Source organism: Lytechinus variegatus, chromosome 16 (assembly GCF_018143015.1).
Source record: "Lytechinus variegatus isolate NC3 chromosome 16, Lvar_3.0, whole genome shotgun sequence".
NCBI classification, from domain to species: domain Eukaryota; kingdom Metazoa; phylum Echinodermata; class Echinoidea; order Temnopleuroida; family Toxopneustidae; genus Lytechinus; species Lytechinus variegatus.
Genome location: NC_054755.1, coordinates 9,919,579 through 9,944,461, shown reverse-complemented (window position 1 = coordinate 9,944,461; position 24,883 = coordinate 9,919,579). Strand labels below are relative to the sequence as shown.

At 37.3% G+C, this 24,883-nt stretch overlaps 1 protein-coding gene across 4 annotated transcripts in view; it reads left to right on the top strand.

Moving 5' to 3' along the window:
- Window positions 1–24,883, top strand: part of LOC121429698 (serine/threonine-protein kinase PAK 3-like) — a 50,209-nt gene that overhangs the window by 1,558 nt on the left and 23,768 nt on the right. Inside the window, exons 1-3 of one of the 4 annotated variants that reach the window (XM_041626865.1) lie at window positions 8,136–10,217; window positions 21,203–21,421; window positions 23,747–23,835. In XM_041626865.1, coding sequence (XP_041482799.1) covers window positions 10,148–10,217; window positions 21,203–21,421; window positions 23,747–23,835 — 378 coding nt within the window. In that variant the 5' untranslated portion in view covers window positions 8,136–10,147. Of the gene's footprint in view, window positions 1–8,135; window positions 10,218–17,202; window positions 17,252–21,202; window positions 21,422–23,746; window positions 23,836–24,883 lie in introns of those variants that run through there. The other 3 variants (XM_041626863.1, XM_041626864.1, XM_041626866.1) reach the window with 3 other exon arrangements.

Here is a 24,883-nt window from a genome sequence, read left to right as displayed (position 1 = left end):
CAAGAGAACTGCTTCTGCTAAGTACTTACTGTACCAGTGCTCGGATACATGTACATGTAGCTGCAAGTAATTGCATTTCCCGCATTATGTGCGGGCGCACCTTACGTAACCATGTTGATGACCTAGGCCACTTTATATTTCCCGATGCCAATCTCCCGGACATCGGGGGATGTACATGTATGGATGGTCGGTCGTAAAGAGATAAAATTTCTCTCCCCCTTCCCCCGGTTGATGGGGGACAGTCTGAGCGGCCTGTCAATGGCATTCTGAATATAAAGTGGAAATTTTACTTTTATGCAACTACATGTACATGTACATGTAATTTGGTAGAGTACATGTAGAAAATGCATTGTGAAAAACGAAAAAAAGTTTGTATGTACATAGTGTGTAGGCCTTTATACACTGAAAACGTACAAGGATATTGGTATTCTAATGGTCAGTCAATGCATGTTATATGCAGGGATGATTATAATGCTTTTGACACGAGAGGGCTCACTTTCATAGATGCTTCTGCTCTTGCAAATTAAATAGAGAAGTGTTCTGCTATGCACTGTACTGTTTTGAATTCAATCACAGTTTTTATGATATGCTTGGAGACCCATTGTTCTTATTTTCATTCTTCAATATTGGATCCACTAAACTTAACATACATGTAAAGTGTCATTAAAGATCATTTGTAATAGACATGAGTCACAGGATGTACATGCATGTAGCTAAGCTGAATTAAAGTGAATAGAGGTATCGGTACTGTAAAGCTGTTATTTTCACAGATTTCGCAAATTGCTGTTCGGCCGCAAATTTAACATCACATGAAAATATTGACACATTAGTCAGTGCTAATATCCCCAACAGCAAAGCTTTGCTTTAGTATTGAAAACATCTTGTGTAATAAATATTGTCTCTATAGAAGTATGTAAAAAATAAGGTTTAGAAAGTACAGTTAGTGATTCAAAAAGTTAGCTAGAATTTCACTTTTTTTATTTCTCAAACAAAATCAGAGCCTAAACTATTTTTTAACATTATTTTATCAATATTTATTTACTCACTGTAATATTACAATGTATTTTCCATGAAATAATTTTATTTTATTGTCATCTGATTGACTCTAGTACGTATTGGCAGCTATTTTCATACTTATTTATATTTATAAGTCACATGACCAGAGCTGTTAGAGGTGAAGTTTCTGTTCACAAAATCCAACTTTTTAAAAATGTATTTAACAAAACACAAATTCCAAAGATTACTTAACCCTATGGATTACAGATCAAACTGTGACATGATGAATTTTCAGAAATAAAGGTAAAAAAAGAAAAGAAATTTAAGCCACTTTTTTCCACTTTGTTCTGTTTTTACAGCCATACAAAAGGCACATCAGCATGGAGACTTTGAGGAGAATAGATTTGCACATAATTTGCACTTGTTTTGCTTCTTTGAAATGCTGTGGAAGTGTTTCGTTCATCTTCTGATCGCGAATTTAACAACCCACGAAATGTCGGGACCCCGCGATTCGCGAAAAATTCTGTACGCGAAAATAACAGCTTGTACAGTATTTGATCTCCCAATATACATTGTACACATTAGACAGGAAGTTCTCCTGAACCTTTTAGCTTCTACATGTTGTAATATGCTTTTCACATTGCATTTCCTTAACCCCATACTATCCTTGACCCCGGACTATCCTTTACCGGGTTAACCCCATACCATCTTTTTTTGGATTCACACCGTCTTTCTTAACCCCATACTACAGTGTACATGTATCTGCTTAGCCGGGTTAACGCCTTAACCCCGGACTATCCCACAGCTCATGAATATTGATGATTTTACCATACAGAGCGTGATAAACGTGCAATTTTGACTTCTGTGATTGGCTATTGCTTAGCCCGGTTTCGTTTCACACTGCATCTCTTAGCACCGCAATTGTGGTGCTAGCACCACAATAAGCCGGCTAACCCTGCTTTTTTGCAGGGCCAGATAGTACCGTACTATTTACCGTGCTAGCCCACTTTGCTAAAAGTAGTGTGAAAACGAAGTGGGCTAAGCTTAACCCTGGGAAATTGGTGGGCTAAGGGGGGCCCTTAGCCCCACCAATTTCCTGTGGTTAAGGAAAAAATTACAGTGTGAAAAGCATATTACAGTCTGTATTTTTTTTCTTTTTTCCCCCTTTATTTCACTTGCCTTTGTATGCTGTGAAGGGCTGTTTTTCAATGTCCAGTCTTTGGTGATCTGGGCCCCTGCTACATAAAAAGTTACTTTGAATCCAATAGTAACGACATGGGATTTACTGAGACTCAGAAGTCCATCAATGCAGAGGAATTCATGGGGGTTACCTTTGGGGCAATTCCATATAAAAACATAATAAACCTTTTTGTATATATCCGGCCCCCATTTTTCTAAAGGTTTACTTCTCTTCATAACTGACCAAGTCATGATCGTTTTGAGAGCATTACAGACTGTCAAAAGAACAAGAATTCAGAGACAGGAAATTTCATGAAAGTCTCACATACAATACATGGGGTAGGATGTACAAAATGCCCTTTGGAAAGCAATATGCAACAGGGCTGTATAGATACATTACACAAACATGTTGGATAAACAGGCATGCACACACGTAAGACTTGTTTATAGAACTTTTGTTTTTCTCTTTTTTTTGGGGGGGGGGGTTCTTTGTTCCTCTGCCCCATGTATGCTAGTGATTTGGGGAAAGGTTGACCAATAATTGTCACAAAACATTTAATAGAATTTATACCTATTAATTGGGTAAAATTGATTGATAGATTTTGACCAATATGCATATGGTCAGACATACATTTTGGATGAGCTTTTTTTTTTTAAATCAGTAACCCTTTGAAAAAATTCTTCTTGCATTTAAACATGAGAAATGCAGCAAGAAATCTCAATTTATCATGGAGAAAACAACGGCCCCTGGATTGCCTTCAATTTTTCTTTCCAAGGAATCGAAGGTATTTGACTTCTAATCAGCTTGAGGCATCTCAGTGTCGGATAGGCAGAGGGGAAGAGGGCAGTATACTGACCCGCAATGATAACACGCAGTGACGTTTTTCCCTTGTTTTATGGTGTTTCCTGTGTCAAAATAACCATATAGAGACAGAGAAAAGAGAGAATGTGTCTTTCAACTGTAAAATGTCTTACAAAGCTTGCCAAAATATCATTTTATCTCAATTACATAGGGACTGAAGGGATTTTATATTTTGAGGCAGGAGAATTATAAGAATAGGTATGTGTTGAGTATTTGTATATTTTGCTTTGCTGTATGATGACATGTGTTTCTTATGTCTGAATATTTTTTAGGGTGATATGATAAGATGAATGGTGAAGGAATGATGAGAGAGAGGGGGAGAGAAATATTTTTAAAAATACTTGTAAGTCAATATGCTAATTTCAGAATAAAAAATGATGAAACTCACTTGAATTTGATATTTTTGGTATCAATTCGACTCCCAAATAATAATCTGGGACCCTTTTATGCGTAAATATGTTCACTGACCCTGACCCTAAAACAGGTAAAGACTTCAAATGCATGTGAACAACTGAAAATTCCCTAAAATGCTATTAAAGTTATGTAAAAAAAGAATTTAATGATTGTCTGTATAAAATGTTGGCTGTTTGGATTTATGGTCAGTAAACTTTTTTCTTGGACCTGAGATAAAAAAAAATAATGCCTTTTCATGTTGAGATATAGTCTTGGGTAAATGGGGAAAAAATGTTCCTGAAGTAAAATGGTGATAATAGTTTTGATCACCTCCCTACTCCTAATGCAGGCAAGGAATTATATTAACTCTTTAGTTTGGAGGTGTGCATGCTTTTGCATCTTACGTGTACATGTAGTTTGCTCAATATGAAAACAAAATGGCAAGAAATCCTATTTTCGGGAAAATAATTTTGCTTTCCATGTGCACCACCAGCAATTGAATTCCTACTAGAGTCTGGGGTATGTACATAATGAATGCGACCGTTTCCATGTCGTCAAGCGCATGCACCGTCTCCCTGGCTTCATTAGACTTGTTGGTTCGTCTCCATCTCGTTTATTTTCTGCGCCTGGAGAAAACGAGGGATGAGTCATCGAGATACCTTGGCCATCATAGGGATGAAGATAGCCTTTCTCCCAGATTAATTTAGTTTTCTCTATAAAATTCCAACTATTAGGATTCTGAACATATACATGTTGTAGACAATCATTTCTAAGGGAACACTGCATTTTGCTGAGATGCTTGTAGTACTCGTAGTTTTATCTTCATTGCAAGTACATGTACATCAACATTATACATGTACATTTACATGTAATTTCTACTTCAAGCTCAATATTGGTCGAGTTCCACTGTACATGTACATGTTGTCACTAGTGAAAATTGTAAAATGGGCATCACTGTTTTTGCCACCTTGTCCAAAATTAGAATACCTCTTTGTGAAATATATTGCGATTGTTTGTGAATTAATGAACAGGTCTCAAACATGATTCGAGATTTGATTTTAAAACAAAATAAAATTCAAACATTGTCTAGTTTTGAAGCCAGGCTACGGCGATCAAGTGTCCTCAAGCCTCTATGCATGCGTTGAGTTTGGGAAGCCCCTTGCATGCATAATTTGATCTTAAAGGGGAATCCAGCCTTGGCCATAAAATGTTGTGTGGGGAAGGAGAAAAATAAATGAAACAGAATGGTGAAAATTTGAAAGAAATCGGACAAGCAATAAGAAAGTTATAGCTGCTTAAAAATTGGGATCACTAATAGTATGTAGATTCCAAATTGGCAACTGGGTAAGTAAATTATGACAAGGGGCAAGGACAACTTTCCCATAGGCCATGTACTTTATTATCAGGGATTTGTGGTTTTCTCCTAAGTACCCACTCCCCTGGGGCAGTAATCTAAATATAACCCAGGTAGTATATTGTTTAATGTCCTCATGAAAGAAAAATATAATTTGAAATAAAACTTTTGGGAAAAATGACATTTTAGCCATAATATGTAGTGGAGTACATGAAAGAGTAGTCCTTGCCTTACATCACAATTACATCCCATATGAGGCCAATTTGAAGTCTCCATGAATATAGTGATTACCAATATTTACAACTTTTAAAAATTCATAACTTTCTTGTTGTTTGTCCAATATTGTTCAAACTTTCACCTATCAACTTGTCTGATTTTTCTTTTTCTTATAAAAACAAGTTTTTATTTGGGTTGGATTCCCCTTTAAGAGAGGTAGCGAAATGCAGTGCATGTGTGGAGAGGGACGGTCGCACACGTGATGTGCTGCAATGCAATTCACTTTTCATGTTAAACAGGATTTTAAAGGGTGTACTCCTTGCTGAAAATACTATGACTACATGTAATAATATGAGTGAGTAGAGAATAAAGAATAACAAGAAATATGATTACAAAATTCTCAAAATTGGATGGTTCTTTAGAAAGTCATCAAATTTGAAAGTTTTGCATAATTTCAGTGAAACAGTTTGATGCATTCCTTCATGAATACGAAATGAGGAAGGTGATGTTGGCATCTCCCTACTCTTTTTTTGTCTATTAAATTTTGTTCTCTTTCGTATATTAAAAATAAGAGTGCTTTAGTAATGAGCATATTGAAAACTCATTTTCTTGGCAAACATTGTGATTTTCATACATTATTTTTATAGGACTACATACGACTATATGATCAAAATGCTGCATCTTGGTCTGGGCATGGATCGAGAATCTACATGTATGTCGGTCTGAAGCTGGTGCTTTTCAAAGTCGCTGTGGCGTTTTAGTGATGATATCATAAATAAAGGATTTCATTGTTTATTTAAAAGTTTTGGATCCTGTTTCATATTACATGTATAAGACTTGTCGTTGTTGTAATAAATAGTAAAAATAGTACTAATTTTTTCTCTCAGTCAATAAGATTGAAGAATATTAGTAGTTTTTAACTGTTCTTGTAAATTTGTTATTTCAACAGTTTCATTGAACAGACCCCTGCAGTGATCCATGAACATTTTTTTTCTTTCCAAAACTGTAAATCAAATTAATCGGATTAGATACCTCTTATTTTATTTCTTTAGAGACACTCAGGATGGAAATGATGTGAGCTATCAATTTATTTTCAATGATATTTGGAAAAAAAATACCATTAATAATGGGAATCCGAAAAAGTATAACTTCTGGAAGGGTTCCGTTGGACAGACTGATTGTGTGTAGTCCCATACATTTGTCGCCATGTCCTCTGTACTGTATGAAAACTCACTGCCAAATTCTGTCAATTTCTAGTCTTTTTTTTATTCTAAACATCCAATACATCAATAGGTGCAATGTGATTAAATTCTTTAACACAAAATACTTTCTTCTACCTTTTTATCTTCATATGACCAGAACTAAACATTGGGCCAGATGCAATTGCAGTAGCAGTTGCTGGCAAGCAAACACTCAAGCTGCTTGAAAAAACCAAAGCAAGTGCTTAAACACACAAGCGAAATGTTCGCTTTATGCATACGCTTATTTAGCAATAGCTTAATAATTGTCAAGGAAATGCTTGCAGTCAGAATAGCAATTGCTTGAACTATACATGTATTAGCAAAAGCATTTACTTGCTCATTTTTATGCATACGAAATCAAGCAAAAGCCTAGAAAAAGCAGTTGCTACTTTTTATGCATCTGACCCATATGTCTACTAAATTAAAAACGGCAATATTCTTCCGTATATATAGTGATTCATGTGGTGACAAAAATTACTTTGTTTGATCTGCCTTTCGGTAGGTTGGTTGTCTCCTTTAAAAATGCATAGTCATGACAATGTGTTAATTAGTGACTTCCTAATATGCAGCATCATAGGCCATTCAAGCAAGTGATACTGTACACAGATTGAAGATGGGCATGAAACACATGGTTAATTTTTTTGCATTATTGTCTACCATGAAATCAGAAAGCTGAAGGGAGAATCAAGAAAGAATAAAAATGAGGGAAAGAAAGAGAGAGAGAGAGAGAGGTATATAGGATTACATGTAAACAAGGAGAGGGAGGAGGAGGAGGAGGCAGAGATGAAACAGTAGAAGATGAAGGAAAGATTGTTTTAAATGAGAAAATATATGGAAATAGAAGGAGGCCTCTCATGAGTGCATGGCCCCCCAAAACATGAATATTGCCTATTTGATAAATAAAATACATTCCAAACAAACTTGAAAACCAATCTCATGACTCAAAATGTCCATTAATTAATTCATGTACACTAAGAGAGTGTATTTTTTTTGTTAATATATGATTTAATATTTTTTCTAATTAACTTTTTATTATGTTGAATTTATATGAAATTGTCAGACACCTTGAGCATTCCTTGGAGTGGATAATGTACATGTACATGTAAATGTATGCATTAGAAATTTGGTTATTATTATAAAATAAAAAAGGGAGAAGAAATACATAAATAGAAAGAATTTAACATTCTGAAGGAACTGAGAAGTGTTCAGTATGATGACGCACAAGATTTGATATTGAAAGTGAGAGGGTATAAACACTGTTATACATTTGTACATATAAGTGTTCTGTATATTATTGCTGGCACATGATGGGGAAATAATACCAGGAAAGGGAAATGAAAAGGGGGGGGGGGTCTAATTTGTTCATCCTCAATTCTGAAATAGAATGTAAACCAACAAGAATTGTTCTAAAACTACATATTCTCTGTTTCAGTTTATGTGTTCTTTATAGAAATTCAATGATTGTGAGATTTTAATATTTTTTTTACCTACTGACATGATGATATTAACATACTGTATCTTTATTGTATCCAATAGATCCACAATGATATAGGCCTATTGGATTACTCATTGTTAGTCTTTAGTATGGATTGTCATTAAGTTTCAAGTGTATTAAACAATGGGATTATCAAAGACATTCACATCAGCTCCAGATATAGAGAACCATTGAAATGAAGGGGGAGAGTTATATATTCTTCATGAAATTATTTTTAGCTGGGGAAAGTGGGGGTAGAAGAGCTCTGTTTATTAGTCATCCTCGGAAAACACTCTCTTGTAAAACAATGGAAGATTTCCCATATGATTCTCTCTAGTGTTTGAAATAAGGAAATGAAAATATTTTTGACAATCTACTCGGGTTGACTCATGATAAATCACTCCAACAATCAACAAATTAAAGGAACACATCAGTTGTTTTTGTTACAAAAACAAGTATTCAAAAACAAGGAAGTACTAAATGTAGATACATGTAGATACATTGCGAGTGTGCTAAATGTTTTGATTGGTGTATTCTAATCTATTTTATAGAAAGAGAAAGCACTTGGCTGTGTGGTGTACACGTTCATGTAGGACCAGTTGCGACTCTACTGCTGATAATTTTCAAACATGAAATTACCAATTATCTGCTGGCAAATAAAGTACAAATTTGACTGTTGACTTTAACATGGCAAGATGAAAGATAGCTAATGTTGGCTTTAACGGTCTGAATGCCCAAGTCAACCCCCTTCCCATAGACTTTGCACAGGACCTGTCTATTTCCAGGAGGCTATGGGTTAATCTTAGTGGATCATTGATCAACATTCATTGCTTGAGCCATGTGTCTCTATTGTCCAAGTGCGGTCCAATAAAGGAAATCATCCATGAGGTGAGACAGAGACTTGAACAACTCCTAAAGGAAGTCACGTTAATTAGTACACACTACTGACTCAATTTCTCATTAACCCTTTCCCCTCGCCCTTGCCTCCTGATGGTCACATGTGTGGATAGGCAACAAAGAGTTAAAGGGTTAAGTAGTCTCAGATGGCCTCTTTTTAACACAGGATCGGTGATCAAGAGGGCATGATCTTGGCGCGGTCCACAAAGGGACAAGTTAAGAGCCAGCCAAGAATTCGAGGGAAAAAGGAATCAATGATATGCACAGGAAGGAGGAAGGATATAACTAGCTGGTTTGTCCCTGTGTATATACATATAGTCTGCTTAGTTTTGAGTAGCCATACAAGTATCATTTTCTCACACTTGGCTTGTACGTTACGCCGCTCACGTGGGGGAAAATCCATGAAGTAGTATCTCATTGGGATTGAAGCCGATAGCCTAGCATATGCTGTGTTATTTATGACAAGGAAGGAATGTTCTATTTTTACATGAATTTTTACAGATAGCATTTATGCAGGAGTACATTGTGAGACGGATAAAGGTGTATGCCTAGGTTAAGTGGTTGAATGTATTTGCAGATGCTGAAAGTGTGATTTATGCGACATTTGAGGGCTATTCCCCCTTGATTGCTTCGCGATTCCCCTCGTCTTATTTTGGATACACATGCATGTATCGCAGGTGGAATTTTTGGTTGATAGTGCGTCACGCAAGCAGCATATAAGCTCCTGCATCGGGACAGCTCATCGCCAGTAATTCCCCGAGATTCTCAGGAATAGGAGGGCTCTGTTGCCTTTGCCCCCTTCCTCTAGCTCGTGTGTGCGGAGCATCCACCCCTCATCCCCAAGTTCGTTCGCACGGTGTGAAACCTCATAAAGAAAGGTGTTTACACTTGCACTTCGGCATCCCGCGGATTGATGAGCCACTTGTATCATCATTACTCAACCCTAACACAGAGATCAGTGCAGTGCAGTCACTACTAATCGTATTAATAAACTGTTGAATTCTTTCAGGCGATTGATACCGCCAGGGCCTCCTGGGCCAGTAGACGGCAACGATGACGACGTGTGACTAAGATTTCTATGGATTAACGGTTCATTATACATTTCTGCGAGCAATTTCTGCTGCCTGCATTGTCTGATTGCAAGTTCTGTGGATGGTGGTTGAGCGGGCACACGCCAGGCAAGTGTCTTGATACGCGGTCCATTAAAAAGGGGAAAGAAATGCTAATGGACAAATGTGTCTGTATAGTCATCAGGAGCTGAGGCAGACACTGCATAGATTTCCATCTAATTAAATCGCCTCCGACTGGAATTCTTGCCTGGCATAGATGCAACTTTAGAGAAATCCCCACTTGCTGGAGTGTTTCTTCCCTGTGAGGAGGATAGGGATTTTCCTGCGACGACGTCAAAGCCGACCGTCGTGTGGGTGTCAAACACCCGATCTCGTTCTCCCTCATCTTGACTTTACACTGGGATATACTGTTACACGAGGATATATAGCCTTGTATTGAAGTGGGTGAATATTTGCTTAACAAATATGGAACATAGACTGAGTATAGAAAAAGCCTTAAGGAAACTCTTCTCGCAGGCACCACCCAGCCCAAATGGTAAGATATTGTAGAAGCATTTTAAGAAGTCATTTTTGGACCTTGTGTGAAAGGTAACTCACTCTGATAAAATTCTATTATAGTTTTTAATTTAAGTGTGCAGTCAAACCTGTCTATAGTGGCCAGACTAAATGAGGTTGAGACTCTGTCTATAAAGATCAGCTGTCTAGAGTACCAGTATCCATTTGTTGGCCATTATAGACCGGTTTCAACTTAAAAAATATGCCATTACATATCTCATTTCATTGTCTATTGCTTTCGACACATCCTTGCACATATACAGAACATTGTCTTAATACAGTACTGTATTACAAGCTTTGCCCCGTCTTATTTCATAGACATATTCTTACATTTTGGAAGTAGGCACACCATTGAACTGTTCAAATTGTTGGCAAAGTTTTATCACTTGGCTTGAGGATTTCACTATGGTACAATTCATTTGTTTATTTTGTACAAATTGCCATTAAAAACAATGGATTTTTATTATAGAATAATGTATAACCCCTTTTGCCAAAGAACAATGGTTATTCTGTGTTTGTTGGAATATGTTGTTGCTTCTGAGTGACTGCCTTTATTTGCAAGCATACATGAATGTCCATCAGTTTTACAATCAGTCTGTCTTCAATGAATATTCAAATGCAGCAGATTTTATACACATGGGGGCGGCCTTGAGGGCATGGCCCACCAAAAAATTTCCACGACAAAAAAAATAGAGTAAAGAAAGAAAAGGAGAGAGGTAAAATATGTTAATATTTCTGAATATATGTCAAAATCTATTGTAGAAATAGATTTTTTTTTTTGAAAAGGTAAACAAAATTTGCTCGCTCTCAGCTGTTAATAAATTTTGCACCATGCTTCATGTATGGTCCCCTTAAAACGTTTTGCTTATTATGCCACTGATCTCATGCATACACAGATTGTTTATTTGTATCCTACGGATATAAATCTTGGTGACAATGTCATATTGTTTGTTCTGCCCCTGCATACATGTACATGTGCACACTCATGTTTTAACTTATACCCCTTTCATAAACCCATCCTCCAATTATTCGCCTAAGAGTAATGGAGGTAATTCAATAAAAATTGCATTCACAAACTCCGAAAATAATCCGCACTATTTTTTTTACGAGCGCCCGACCTGAAAAAGGCAGATAATTGTCATGGCAACTGCACACGCCCCCTCCGATGGGGTTGCGTTGCAAAAGGGTGACCTTGTGACCGCACCGTGGCAGTTATCCGCATTACTTTGGAAATACGTTCATAAATTCAAAATCTGGTCCCGATGCTGCTATTATGCGGATAATTGCAGCATCAAAATAATGCGGATGACTCTGGTCCTCCGATTTTACGACCAAATTATGCTGCGATTATCCGCATAATCGGGGTTATGAAAGGGGTATTATTGCTCAGTCAATATAACCATTTACCCTTTCATAATTGACCAGTGTCCAACTACATATATATGGGACTGACAAAATGTACTGAGCTACAGTGTAGGTCAATGTCACCACACAAGTCTCAATCACAATATGGCACACCTATTAACAAAATAACAATATATAGTTTTATTCCATTCTTAAACCTTCTTAATTGGATTTACATTTGATAAGAAATAAAATCAAAACGTAATATGATTCATAAGATTCAATCTGATCAGTCAGTTTAATTTTTTTTTGTACCTCAGTGCCCCCCCCCCCCCCCCCCCCCGTTCCACAGAGTGCTTAAAACTGCAAGGTCAAGGCATCAAATCCCGCAATGTGTATAATTCATATCCTTTGGCAAGGCATTTGTCTGCATTTGCCACTTTCCACCCAAGTGTAGTGTAGTTTACACCCGCAGAGAGGAATTCCTTGAATGCTCCAACGCCTTATCACAGATAAATCTGGGGTAAAAGTATGTAGCGCTTTTAGAAAATTTGTAAAAGTATCAAAGTTGCATATTATCAATCAGTTGCATGGAAAACACTTTAAAAGCTTGCAATAGAAAAAGGTGGTCAAAATTTTGTTGATCCACCGTAAATGTCAAGTAAGTATCAAGAACATGGGGACATTTCCAAGTTTTTTGACAGATCGGTGAGCTCTTATGTGACAGTCTATTTGTTGGTGTTCACTTTTGTCCCATCAGCTGTCCTGTTATCGGAATGAATTAATCCAACTGCTGTGTCTCTCTGCGCCCTCTCTTCATTTCATGTGCTAATTGAACATGTCATGCTGTTAATGTGTCTCTTCATTTGTCAACTGTTCTTCAAAGTTCATTGAACCAGGAGCGCGATGTTAAGTCGACTTGAGTCATGCGTTGCGATTTGAAGAAACTTACAGGGGCGTGTTATAATTAGAGAGGGGTGGAGTAGGGAAATACTGTACATGTAGGGAGAATAATTTTTATGTATGGCAAAGAGAGGGCGTGGGAGAAGGGAACAAATGGGTGGGAATCATAGGGAGGGAGTGGAGGAAGGAGAAGAGGATGATGCAAAAGGAAGGAGGGGTAGGTTAAGGGAGAAGAGAGTTGGAGGAGGGAGAATGGGATGAGGCAGGATTACGGAGGGGCAGGGTAAGGGAGAAATGGGGTTGTTACCAGGGGAGGAGGAGAAGGGGTAGGGTAAGGGAGAAGTGGGGTTGTTACCAGGGGAAGGATAGGAAGTGGTAGGAGGAAGGAGGGGTAGGGTAAGTGAGAAATGAGGTTGTTACCAGGGGGAGGAGGGAAAAGGGTAGGAGGATGGAGGGGAAGGGTAAGGGAGAAATGTGGTTGTTACCAGGGGGAGGAGGGAAAGGGGTAGGAGGAAGGAGGAGCAGGGTAAGGGAGAAATGGGGTTGTTACCAGGTGGAGGAGGGGAAGGGGTAGGAGGAAGGAGGGACAGGGTATTAAAAGAGATATGGGGTTGTTACCAGGGGAGATTGGGAAGGGGTAGGAGGATGGAGGGGTAGGGTAAGGGGGAAATGGGGTTGTTACCAGGGGGAGGAGGGGTAGGGTAAGGTAGCCAGGGGGAGGAGGGGAAGGGGTAGGAGGAAGGAGGAGCAGGGTAAGGGTGAAATGGGGTTGTTATCAGGGGGAGGAGGGGAAGGGGTAGAGGAAGGGGGAAGGGTAAGAGAGAAATGGGGTTGTTACCAGGGGAAGGGGTAGGAGGAAGGGGGCAGGGTAAGGGAGAAATGGGGGTGTTACCAGGAGGAGGAGGGTAAGGGGTAGGGAGAAGAGGGATGGGGAGATAGAAGGGGAGGAGTGTGAGATGAAGAGAGGGTATTGATGAGATTGGGAAATGCTCAGTTTTGAATGGGAGGGGGTACCGAGCAGAGGATGGAGGTTTTAGGGAAGAAGAAGAAAGGTGGAGGGGGTACATATAGAGGGAGAGAGTAGGGAGGAGTTTCAACAGGGGGAAGGAAGTGAGGTAAATTTAAAGAGGAAAGGGAGAGTGGATATTTAAGGAGGAGATGAATCAAATTAGGAGAGACGGGTCAGAGATAGAAGCAGGATGGAGAATGAAGAGTTGTAAATTTGCAATATTCTTTCCGCTTTGAAATTAATGACTAAAAGACAAAAATATCCACTCACCTCTGCATTTTAGTACAGTGACCTGCAATTTTGCAGTGATTGTAAACAAATCAGCAATGCTATTTGTCTTACATTATGGTCTCAATGTGGAGAGAATCAGAAAAATATGTTTTCAATTTAAAGTACTTGTAACATCTTGATGGTAGAAGTTTACAATGTATGTTGAATGTAATTTGATTTTAGAATGATATACATTTTTTCAGCGGATAGACCATGGCCCAAGATATACCCGTACTAACTATGCTGTTCCCACTCCAGTACCTCCTTACTTTGGGGTAAGCTCCCAAAATAAATTATCAAGGAAATAAAGATTAACTTTTGATTCTTAAAAGGGATTGCTATTAAAAAACAAAGGATTACAGCATATGTATACATGTAGCAATTTCTTATTTTGGAGGAGGATTTTCCGGCCATTCTGATTTTATTTCAAGTAAATTGTTCATTTGTTTCAGATTTGCTGTCTGTGCCAAATTAAAAGATAACTCCCTTCAATTTTATTCAAATTTTTCATTTGATGGCCTGATTCTTCAATGCTTAATTTGTATTTTCATCAATATTCTCTTTTTTTAGGGAAAGGTGGTAGTTTGGACAATATATATGTTTCAACTTTTGCAGCTGAATAATTACTTTAGCAGCTGAAATGTTACTGAAATGGCTCATACATTAGTATTTCAAATGTTTTTTTTAATACTTAAAGTCATGAAATATCAAATAAGAAATTTACTTTTTTTAATTTAAAAGAGAACAATGACCACTTATTTTTGTTATTAATTAAGTTACATTAAGCATTACTTGTACATGTACAAGACAAGTAAAAATTGCCATAAATCAGCCCCATTACGTGTACATTTATGCATGTACACAGTGTATACCTGCACATGTACTGTATATATACGTTTCTGTGTACAGTATATATGAAAACAGGAAGTTGCATATGTTTTCAAGATCCTTTTTATTTAGGCCTACATTGCATATCCTGTATTGTACAGTATAATAAACACTCTTCGGCACAAAAAGCTAGTATTATATGGACACAACACATATGAGTGTACATGTACTTCTGATGCACATTTTATTGTGCATAATGAAACATTGAGGTACAGACGGAGCATAATTGCTGCCGAAGTCTGCCCAGCGAGGCAGAAGCGGCTATCTCCGTCTTCGTTGGCGTAGAAAGCAATCAGAATCTGTGGAAAACCACTCTGACCTATATTAGTCACCACGGAGAGGGTTGGTGTAGTCAGTAATTGGCAATTAAAAGGAGGGATATGACAAAAGGAACGAGGGAAATTTGAATTGGAAAGGGGAGGGGGTTGATTGAGGAGTGATGAAGAGGCTGGGAGGGGGGAGATGTCATGGAACCGTTATGCATTGTCCAAGCAAACGCTTTACCCCCTCCCCTCTGGATTTCATGCTTCTGTAAATGAGGGAAATACATGTAGAATGAAGGGGTGTCTGTGCGGTTCAATGAGGGCAGGAGTTGATCGGAGGGGTGATGGAGAATCAGATAGAGAATATAATAGAGTATACATATGGAGCGTTGTGGCCCAGTGGATTAGTCTTCTGACTTTGAAACAGAGGGTCGTTGGTTCGAATCCTAGCCATTGCATAATTTCCTTCAGCAAGAAACTCATCCACATTGTGCTGCACTCAACCCAGGTGAGGTGATTGGGTACCTGACAAGAATTTGTTCCTCGAAATGCCACCACGCTGTAAAAGGCTTTGGGGCTAAGGCCAGGGTAATAATATCCAAGTCCTTTGGAAGCGTATAGGGACGTTATGAGATAATGTGATATGCGCTATATACAAGAACTGCGTTAGTATTATTATTATTATTAAATGTGCATCAGATAGCAGCTGCCCCCACGTTGATTATAGGCCATCATCCGCTCATTCTTACAACAGGAACTACTATGTACAATGGGAAATCTCCAAAGTCTACTTTCATCATGTAGAATTTGGAAGAAAAAAATACCTTGTTGACCATGGATTCTTCCATTTCCCAGTGTATCTAACCTCCCCTTCCTTCCTTATATTCCGCAACCCCCCCATCAGCATGTTACAGGCAAAAACAGACAACACCAAGACCACCTGCACCTCCTCTTCCGCTACCACTACCTGTTTGTACCCCTTTGCTCGCCACCTGCCCCTTGAAATTCTTCATTTCTTGTGATACCATGACATTTGCTCTGGCTACACTGCCCCGCTATAAATTCCAAACACAAATGGAATGACCAACTTCAACCCTGGATTTTATAATATATCTTATCCTAACCCTAACCCTAAACCTTAAATAAAACCCTATTGCAACCCTAACCTCATATCTGAGATGAAATAAAGCCTGGAGCAGTTTGTTGTCAGAGCAAATGTTGTGTGTCTCCCCCCCCCCACGCCCTCATATACTCCAGTCTGAAATTTAACAAAGTTTAAAAATCTATAGAAGCTACTTACATGAAAAAGTACCACTACCACCATCTTTCCATTCCCATGGCATCTTGCCCCCTTTCCCATCCTCATCCCACCCTCCCTCTCCCCCTTTGCATACCCATCACCCGCTCCAGTCATAATGAGTGTACAGACAGCCCGACTGTTAATCCCTCTCTATTGATGCATTATGGAGATCAAGAACATAAAAGGGGGCCTTGCTACGAAACGGATACTACTATCTGCCAACTGGCCACTGCATATCATAGCCATCATACTCGGTGCTGCCGAGCCGAAAGAGGAAGTTAGTGAAATATACACACGCTTCGTTCACACATGCATGCATGCTATTATTATCGTTGGTAATGCTCGTACTCTTATGCTTTTGCATCACCGGCTTTGATGGTATAGCGAGATGGTTCATGTAGAGTTGAGGTCTTTAAATCTCTCTCACTCTGTTTGATTGTGACATTTAGAACACTTCCGGGTAAAAAGAAGAACAATTTTGTTTCTATTTGATTGATGCATTTTCATATTGATTCTATGCATGCTTGGCTTCATTCAGAGTACTAAAACATCTCTGAAAGGATTCGGCCGTGACCACAACACTATTCACAACTGCCTGGAGGATAATGCTGAGGATTTTTCATTCAAACAGTGAATTATTAGCAGCTGATGTGCCCCTTTGATACAATCTACTGTGTTCTTACTCGCTCATGTCGTGAAGTTCATAGCAGCATTGAGCCTTCATGATTGGTGTGTTTATATTGACCTTGGATTTACGTTCATCAAATGTGTAATTGGATATGTATTGAATAATTCATCATCTGACTTACACATGTACCTGCATCATATTGCTGAAATTGAGACAAAAAATATAGACAATAAAATTAGTATTTTTTGATTTGCGAAGATTCTAGTCCCTGCTATTTTTTATAAGAGGAACGTTCATGCACGTTTGAAACATTTTCTTTTTTAATTGATCATAACCATACATGCAAGTCTGAATGCAGTTTCCAATGATACTGTCATGTATCATCACCACCATCACCTCCATCCACATGGTAAGATGTGCAGGATGATATTTCGGGGGTGGGTGGCGGCGGCAACGGATTGTATTTGCCGCTGTAAAAATAAAAAACAGGTTTTTAGAACGGGCTTAAAGAAAATCGAGATTGTAAATTGTTATGAGCTAAAGTTTAGACTATGTGTGTGTATGTACATGTACATGCATCAGTGGTGTGAGAGTTCAGTTGGTTTTTTTTTAGCTTAATTCAGTTATTTTTGCATTTGATTTTCAGCTTGATTTCAAATTATTTCAGCTCGAAATCCTCTGTACAAAAGTATTGGAGATCTTATGATTTCAGCTTTTTTTAACACTCTACAGCCTTTTCAGCTATTTTCATTTGTGATTATTCATACCTCTAATGTATATTTCCAGTTTCATAATCTACTAGTTAATTTGCCCAAAACATGGGAATTGCTTCAGAGAAAATCTTTGTTTTGCAATAAAAACGATAACACATCTGTTCATTGAAATAGTCATGAACTTGTCCCCCAAATATTTTTCGATGCAATTTTAATTAAGAAAAAAAACAAACACAGATCAGATTTTGTTTTTTATTTTCTACAAATATTTGGGATTTTACATGTACAATTCGGCCCTAAAACCTGATAATTTGAAAGGGACACAAAATGACACACCAACCGTTCATGGTCAACCACAAATTCATGTATTAACAAAAGTTATGAAAGGATAAATACACAGAAGTTAATTTGTATATTTTGTCAGATGTTTTCATGACTGTGATGTGAAATAGATTGTTAACAACTTTTTTTCAGATAGAAAAGCTTTCCTTGCCTTCACCAATGCACATGGAGAATTCAGTACTTAAAATACTAGAGATTGAAATATCTGCCACGCGTTTGATATAGATCTATCTCCCTTCATAATGTATGGAACTAGATCATATGACATGAAATGTACATTCAAATAAATCACCACTAAATTGCCACTGAATCTTGTAACGAGAGCATTATTTGAACTGCCTAGTGCTGTATTAACAAAAGCAAGAACCATAATACTTTCAAGTCTCATCTTTATAGTTAAAGGGAAAGTTCACCCCAATAAAAAGATAATTGTATTATACACGTAGAGAGCAGAAAAATAATATTGAATGCTTGAGGATTATCCATCAAAGATTAAAACAGTTATTTGAATATTTCTAAAATTTATTTGCAAGGTCATATGCAATCAGCTTCCCTATAGTGTCGTAAAAAATCAATGAAATGTCATTTTGAAAACTGTGTTTTGTGCCTTCAGTATATCAACAAATGATTTCATATCTGCTCCTCTTCATGAACTATTAAAAATAAACATACATGTATGGGGCAGCTGCTGGTGTGTGATGTCACAAATTAAAAACTTCAAAACTAATATCTTTCTTAATCTTTGACATATTTTCCTCAAACCTTCACCAATATATATTTTACAATTATATTTCTGATATTTCTGCAGTAAAGTTTTCTTTATGGTAAACATCGGAGTACATCCCCTTTAATGTATGATTCTTGCACATTGTTATAAAACCCAATGTTTTTTTTTATTTCATGTTTAAAAATTAAATTCTAACAACAAAAATATTCATATCTTTTAACTTTTCAATTAAAATTAATGCATTATAGAGGATCATTGGTGGCTAGTTCATGGTCGTATTAAATATAGATGAGGATGACGTATTTTAAAATGATGTAAGCATGGATACTGAGCTATGCGTATTGGTGTTGGTGCATTCTACCTTGTGCACAAATTGCTAAAAACTTTCCCTACAAGGATAATGCATTTAAACAGAGACAACGCAGGGTATCAAAATGAAATGTAGCTGACATTATTCCATACTTTTGGTTTTCACTTGGCAAGGCAGCTAATATCAACTAAAATCAGAAACTACCTTTATCACTCTAAATCAAATATCCATGACATAAATTAAAATTTGAAGCACTCTTTGTTACTTTGTACTTTCACACCTTCGTATTACTCACTGTATGTGTGTTATGTAACCTTGGATGCATGATTTTCTGTGAAAGTGCATTTAAAATAAAGGACAATTGTGTTTAATAGCATTGGCTCCCCCTGTATAAAGGAAAGGGTAGGGGAAGGCGGGGTAAGTTGTGACAGTTTTTGCTTTTTGCATGTTAGAATTGATATGATTAATAATCTTGTCGAAATAAGTACCTTGCCTTGAAATTTAATTCTTCTGAAATATTTTCCACCTATATATAACTTTCTATCCCCACACTGAAAGTCGTTGTGACCTTTGAAAAAGACGATGTCAAATGGCTCAACTTGCCCCATATATGGGGTAAGTTTGAGCCACCTTCTGGGGTAAGTTGAGCCACAAAAACTATGTACAAAATGTATGAGGGGAGAACCAGCATGTCAGTTTTTTGTTTAAAGTCTTTTCACTTGCTAATTCTCTATAAATACTAACATCCTTTAAAAGGAAAAGAGCAGTCATGTAAATTTGCTCCTTTCAGCCAGCATTTCAATCGATTTTTATGGTTTCTTTGTTTTTTAAGATACATTACCATAGGAATTACCATGGCTCAACTTGCCCCATGCTGTTTGGCTCAACTTACCCCAGCCCGAACTTAGTGCGATAATTTTGTATCCACATATTTATTATGCATCCATCATATAAAAGACTATGACAAGAATGAAGATCCATACCTGGACTAATAATGTTGTTATCATGTCTTTATTATATTTAAAGACGTGTGTGTTTATAAAGCACTTATCTATTTCACACTCTTTTTTACTTTTTTGGCTGAAATTCATATTTTTCCCTCTAAAAAAACTACTTTTTCAAAGTTGAAAACAATATGGTGGGGTTAGGGGTTATGCTATGGGTCATCAATACATGACACCACCCTAATGTCTGACTCATTCATCATTGGCCTGGGGCTGGTGGCTCAACTTGCCTCTATGCTCAACTTACCCCGCCTTCCCCTACATGTACCATGTTGTACATGTACATCTCACTATGATAATGAACATTTCAACTTTAGTAACAAGTATGATTTGTGTAATTTGTCTTTTTATTGTGTAGTGTGATTGACATAACCGGTGAAAGGTAGTTGGTGACCAGGATGAAGTGTTATGGAACAGAAATTCCAGTAGAATATAGATCAGGACCCTTTCATGAGAGGCCGTCAGATTGGATGTTACATTATTCATAAGGACATTGCTTACTCTGTATTAAATATGCAAGTGCCAGCTCAGTTCAGGAAAAAAAACGAAGAAGATTTTCCCCTTAAAGTAGTACAGCTATTTGGCACATCAATTCATTTCTCAATTAACTTTGTAAAGATTCAAACAAGAATTGGTTGATTACCTGTATGAGAAAAACCCTTTTTAAACATGAGAAAAATATCCATGAAAATTTTATTTTTATTTTTGTTGTTGTTGACTTGTTGTAATTCTTAATGTTTATTACTTACTAATTTTCGAAATACTTCTATGTACCTTTCCTAAACACAATCAGTGAAAAATCAATAGTGTTTAGCTTGGTTAATACATGTATCATGAAAGGTCCTGTGAGCAAAGATGTAAAAAAAGGAACATTAATTTTATATCATATTATTGGCCTACATGTAATGTCTGAATATGTTGCTATGGTATTTATGTAGGTTGTACCATACACAACAAATGTAATCAAATAATATTATCTTTAAATCTAATGTTTGAAAGAGGAAGCATGCAGTGTATTTTGAATTATAAACATTGTGCCTACACTTTCAAACTCACTTTAAATCTTGGGAAGGGCAACCTGTGGTTGTAACATTCTGTGTGGTGTACAATGTACGTGTATCAACATTGCTTTGTTATGCACACACATGATTCAGACCAGGAATTACATGCCAAGACGAAAACAGGAAATTACGCCATTATTTTCAAACATTTTGTCATAATTTCTCTGTCTCTGTTTTCCTCTCTGCCACCCTCTCCACTGTAGGTCCGCCAAAAATGAGCTCACAGTGGTCGGATCCACAGAGTTATACCGATAGTCCGCCCGCACCACCCGTTCGAGTTTCCAGCAGCAACAGTCGCGAAAACCGCTTCGACGTCATGAATCCCGGCTCCAAGCCCCTCCCCAACACACCCCCCGAAGAACAGAAGAAAGGAACGAAATGGATGAAAAATATACTTAAAGGAGGAAAGAGTGAAGAGAAAGGTAGGTACTTTGTTGATTTGGGGAAAATTAATGTTTTTGTGGGGGAGGGGGGTATTTCCTGGCTTCCATTAATACGCTATTAAATTTATATTTTGTATTTATTTCATTTATTTATCATCGGGCCACACATATATTCATTCACACAAGTCTGTGTCTTATTTTGCATCCAACAGCAAATTTCTGCAGGTGTTTATTGCAGCTTACAAAGGTTTTTCCTTCTGTTATTTTTAGGTGGAAATACGTGGGGGGATTTACATTTTATCAATTACCACTGAGAGTGAACTGTTCTTGGGGCCTGTGCTTTCTGGGTTTTTTTTTGTACATGACTTGTAATTGATTTGAAAAATAAGTTGAGCATCGTTGAAATTGTTCAAGAGAAGTGAGGTGGAAGAAAAGTGTGCCAAAACGTAATACACTGAAGCCTAATGGATTTCCTCCTTTTCTTGTAAACATCTTTTCAGTGGGGATGTTGTGGGGGCAACATATTGTATGTCACTTTTGCAAAAGTAGTCCTTGTGTGAGGCAGGAGGAATATAGCCTTTAGGATTTTCAAACTATTTAATAGTGAAATATGAAATTTTATGCTGTAAGGGACACCAATATCCTCAATAATATTGTAAATCATCCAGAAAAAAAATCATGAGAAAAGTGTTATTTAGGAGAATGAGGGGATAGGTGTTTTGCAAACTATCTTTTAATGAAAAGGGCTAATTTTACGCCTCATGGGCAGAAATTTGAAGCTGTCGCATTCAGGCAAGATGGAGCGATCTTGGAAGACTTGATGCAGAAACTTTGCTAATGGAATTTTTAGAGTGAGGACCTGTTGTAGCTTTAAGCATGAGTTCAGTGCACTTTAAGAGCTTGTTAGCCTTGCATCGATTCTCCTTACCAGTATCAAAAAGTTAACAAGGATGTAACCATTTTTATAGCTATGACTATTTTACATGTAGGATATTAATGCTAGTAGAGTATTTCTCATTAACTGACCAGTATAGTGTTATGCTGTTAAAAAATGAAGTGTGATTAGTAGGTTACAAGGGTAAATATTTGTGAAACAATCCCCTTGTATTTTTTGTTTTTTGTACAGTTTGTAGCCATGAAACGTTTACAAAGCCAAAGCATAACAAAAACTGGAGAATGTATTGTACACCAACCTTAGAATGAATATCAATTCACTATTCATGGAAAAGGTTTTTTGGATGATTTTGATTAGGCCCGGTTTGAAAGTCCATTTTTGATGCACGTGTACACGGCGCGTTTTTCGGTCGTGTACACGTTGTAAACACTGAGTGAGAGTGAGTTACAGTATGTTTTCAGTGTTACCTATATGTAGCCTAAGTCACGGTTTTAAAGCTTACCTGAGAAGTTAGAAGTATCAATCCACAAAAATTGGTGGAATTAAAAAGTTTACTCAGCTTAGCAGCGCATTAAATTAATAAAGAATGCAAAAGTAAATCAGTGCAGGGCCCTAGTTAGCGCCGACGTTCGTTGGATGCGCATTTTGCATACTGTACCGTACATGCATGCACAGATTGCTGCAGAATTAAGTGTAACTGAAGTTATCGATTGATTTTCATTATTTTATTGCCAATTTGAGGAGCGTGTGTTTGTAGGCTTGTAGCATATGTTTATGAGCGTATAACACGTAACTGGAGCAATGATCGCTGTCGCAATTGGTGATTCTCAAATTGGCTCTAAAAGTGATTGAAGAACGCTTTCGAGAGTCTCGTTAGGTGTTATACGCTCATTCACATGTGCTACAAGCCTACAAACACACGCTCCTCAAATTGGCAATAAAATAATGAAAATCAATCGATAACTTCAGTCACACTCAATTCTGCAGTGATCTGTGCATGTATGTACGGTACAGTATGCAAAATGCGCATCCAACGAACGTCGGCTCTAACTAGGGCCCTGCACTGACCGGAGCATACCCATTTCGTGTGGTACAAAAACTTGAGTCTCCAGAATAAATGTGGATTAAATCGGCGATTTTGGAAGGTTAATTGAAATATATTGACATATTAGTGATTAAAACATGTGCAGTGTCTTAGAACTAAGAATTAATGTGAGGCTGTGAGCTTGTTCACTGACTTTACAGTCCCACGCAGGCTTTATGCAGATGCTACCGTGTACACGGTGATGGAATTTAGTACACGTGCACTGACTTGACCGTGCGTGTACACGTGTACCCGAAACGGGCCTAATTTTGATGTTTTCCATACAGCGTATATCAACTGTATTCATTTACTTTTTTTTGCTTTTCTGCCACCCCCCCCCACGTTAAAAAAAAATTCCCAACTTTTTCCTCTCTTCATCACATAGGTCAAAGAACAAGACCCGAGATTTCGCTACCCACAAAGTTTGAGCATACGGTCCATGTGGGCTTCGATAACATCACAGGAGAGTTCACGGTAAGATTTTATGGCTTATAATAATAATGATAATAATATAGGTATATTTACCAAGGGGTTGCCACTTCAGTTTCGAAAACTGTTCTACCAACGGGCCCTGCTATTATTATTACCCCGGCTTTATTTTTACTATCTGCTGCAGGCTTTAAGAGGGTGGGATATCCTCTCCCCTAGCATTGACCATCAAAGGGATGTCTCACTAGGATGTTCTAGCCATTGTTTGGCGATGTACATATGCCAAGTCGTTATCCCAATTAATCTTTGTTCTTGATATCAAGAGTTGCCATTTATTGATAGTGCTCAGAGAAAGATATTAAGAAATGAATTTGTGATATCAAAAATTACATTTCTTGATACCAAGAACTGAATTCACTTGATATCAATAAATAGAATTGAATTGTGAAATGGCATGCCATAGTTACGTTGGCATTTTTTGCTGGCTGAAGCATCCGGATGTGACAGCTGCTTAATTGAATTCCATATGCTTACTCAGTCGCCAAGTAAAAATTATATATAATCTTGCAGCGAAAAGTTTTCAAAACGATTCTTTTATAAAATGTGAAGAAAATTATGCAATGGATTTCAACAAATTCTTTGGTATTTTTTTTCTCTCGAGTGTTGAAAAAGAAAGATGAAAGCTACATGTAACATCCAAAGAAGTTTGGATTAAAGTTCTCATTTAGTCTGGTGTTAAACCTAATAATCCAGGTAATTATTTCATTGAACAGTGTCTTATTTGAGACATGTTTTTTACAGAGGGACATGATTGCCCAAGATTTTACATGGATTCAGTTTTATAACTAATTTGGAAGGTAAAAGAGGGTTTTAAAGAAGTTAAAGGAAGTTTGAAGAAGTTGAAGGAAGAGAGCAAGCTTTGAATAGGAAGTGTTGTGTCACTGCTTTTTTAGAAAAATGTTATTTTTTCAAACGATTTTTAAGTTTTTATTGAATTAATCATATTAATCATATGAATAATAAGAACTTAAAAAGTGTTTTGAATATGATAGCACCATACATGTCTGCATTAGTGCTATAAAATTCATTAAAT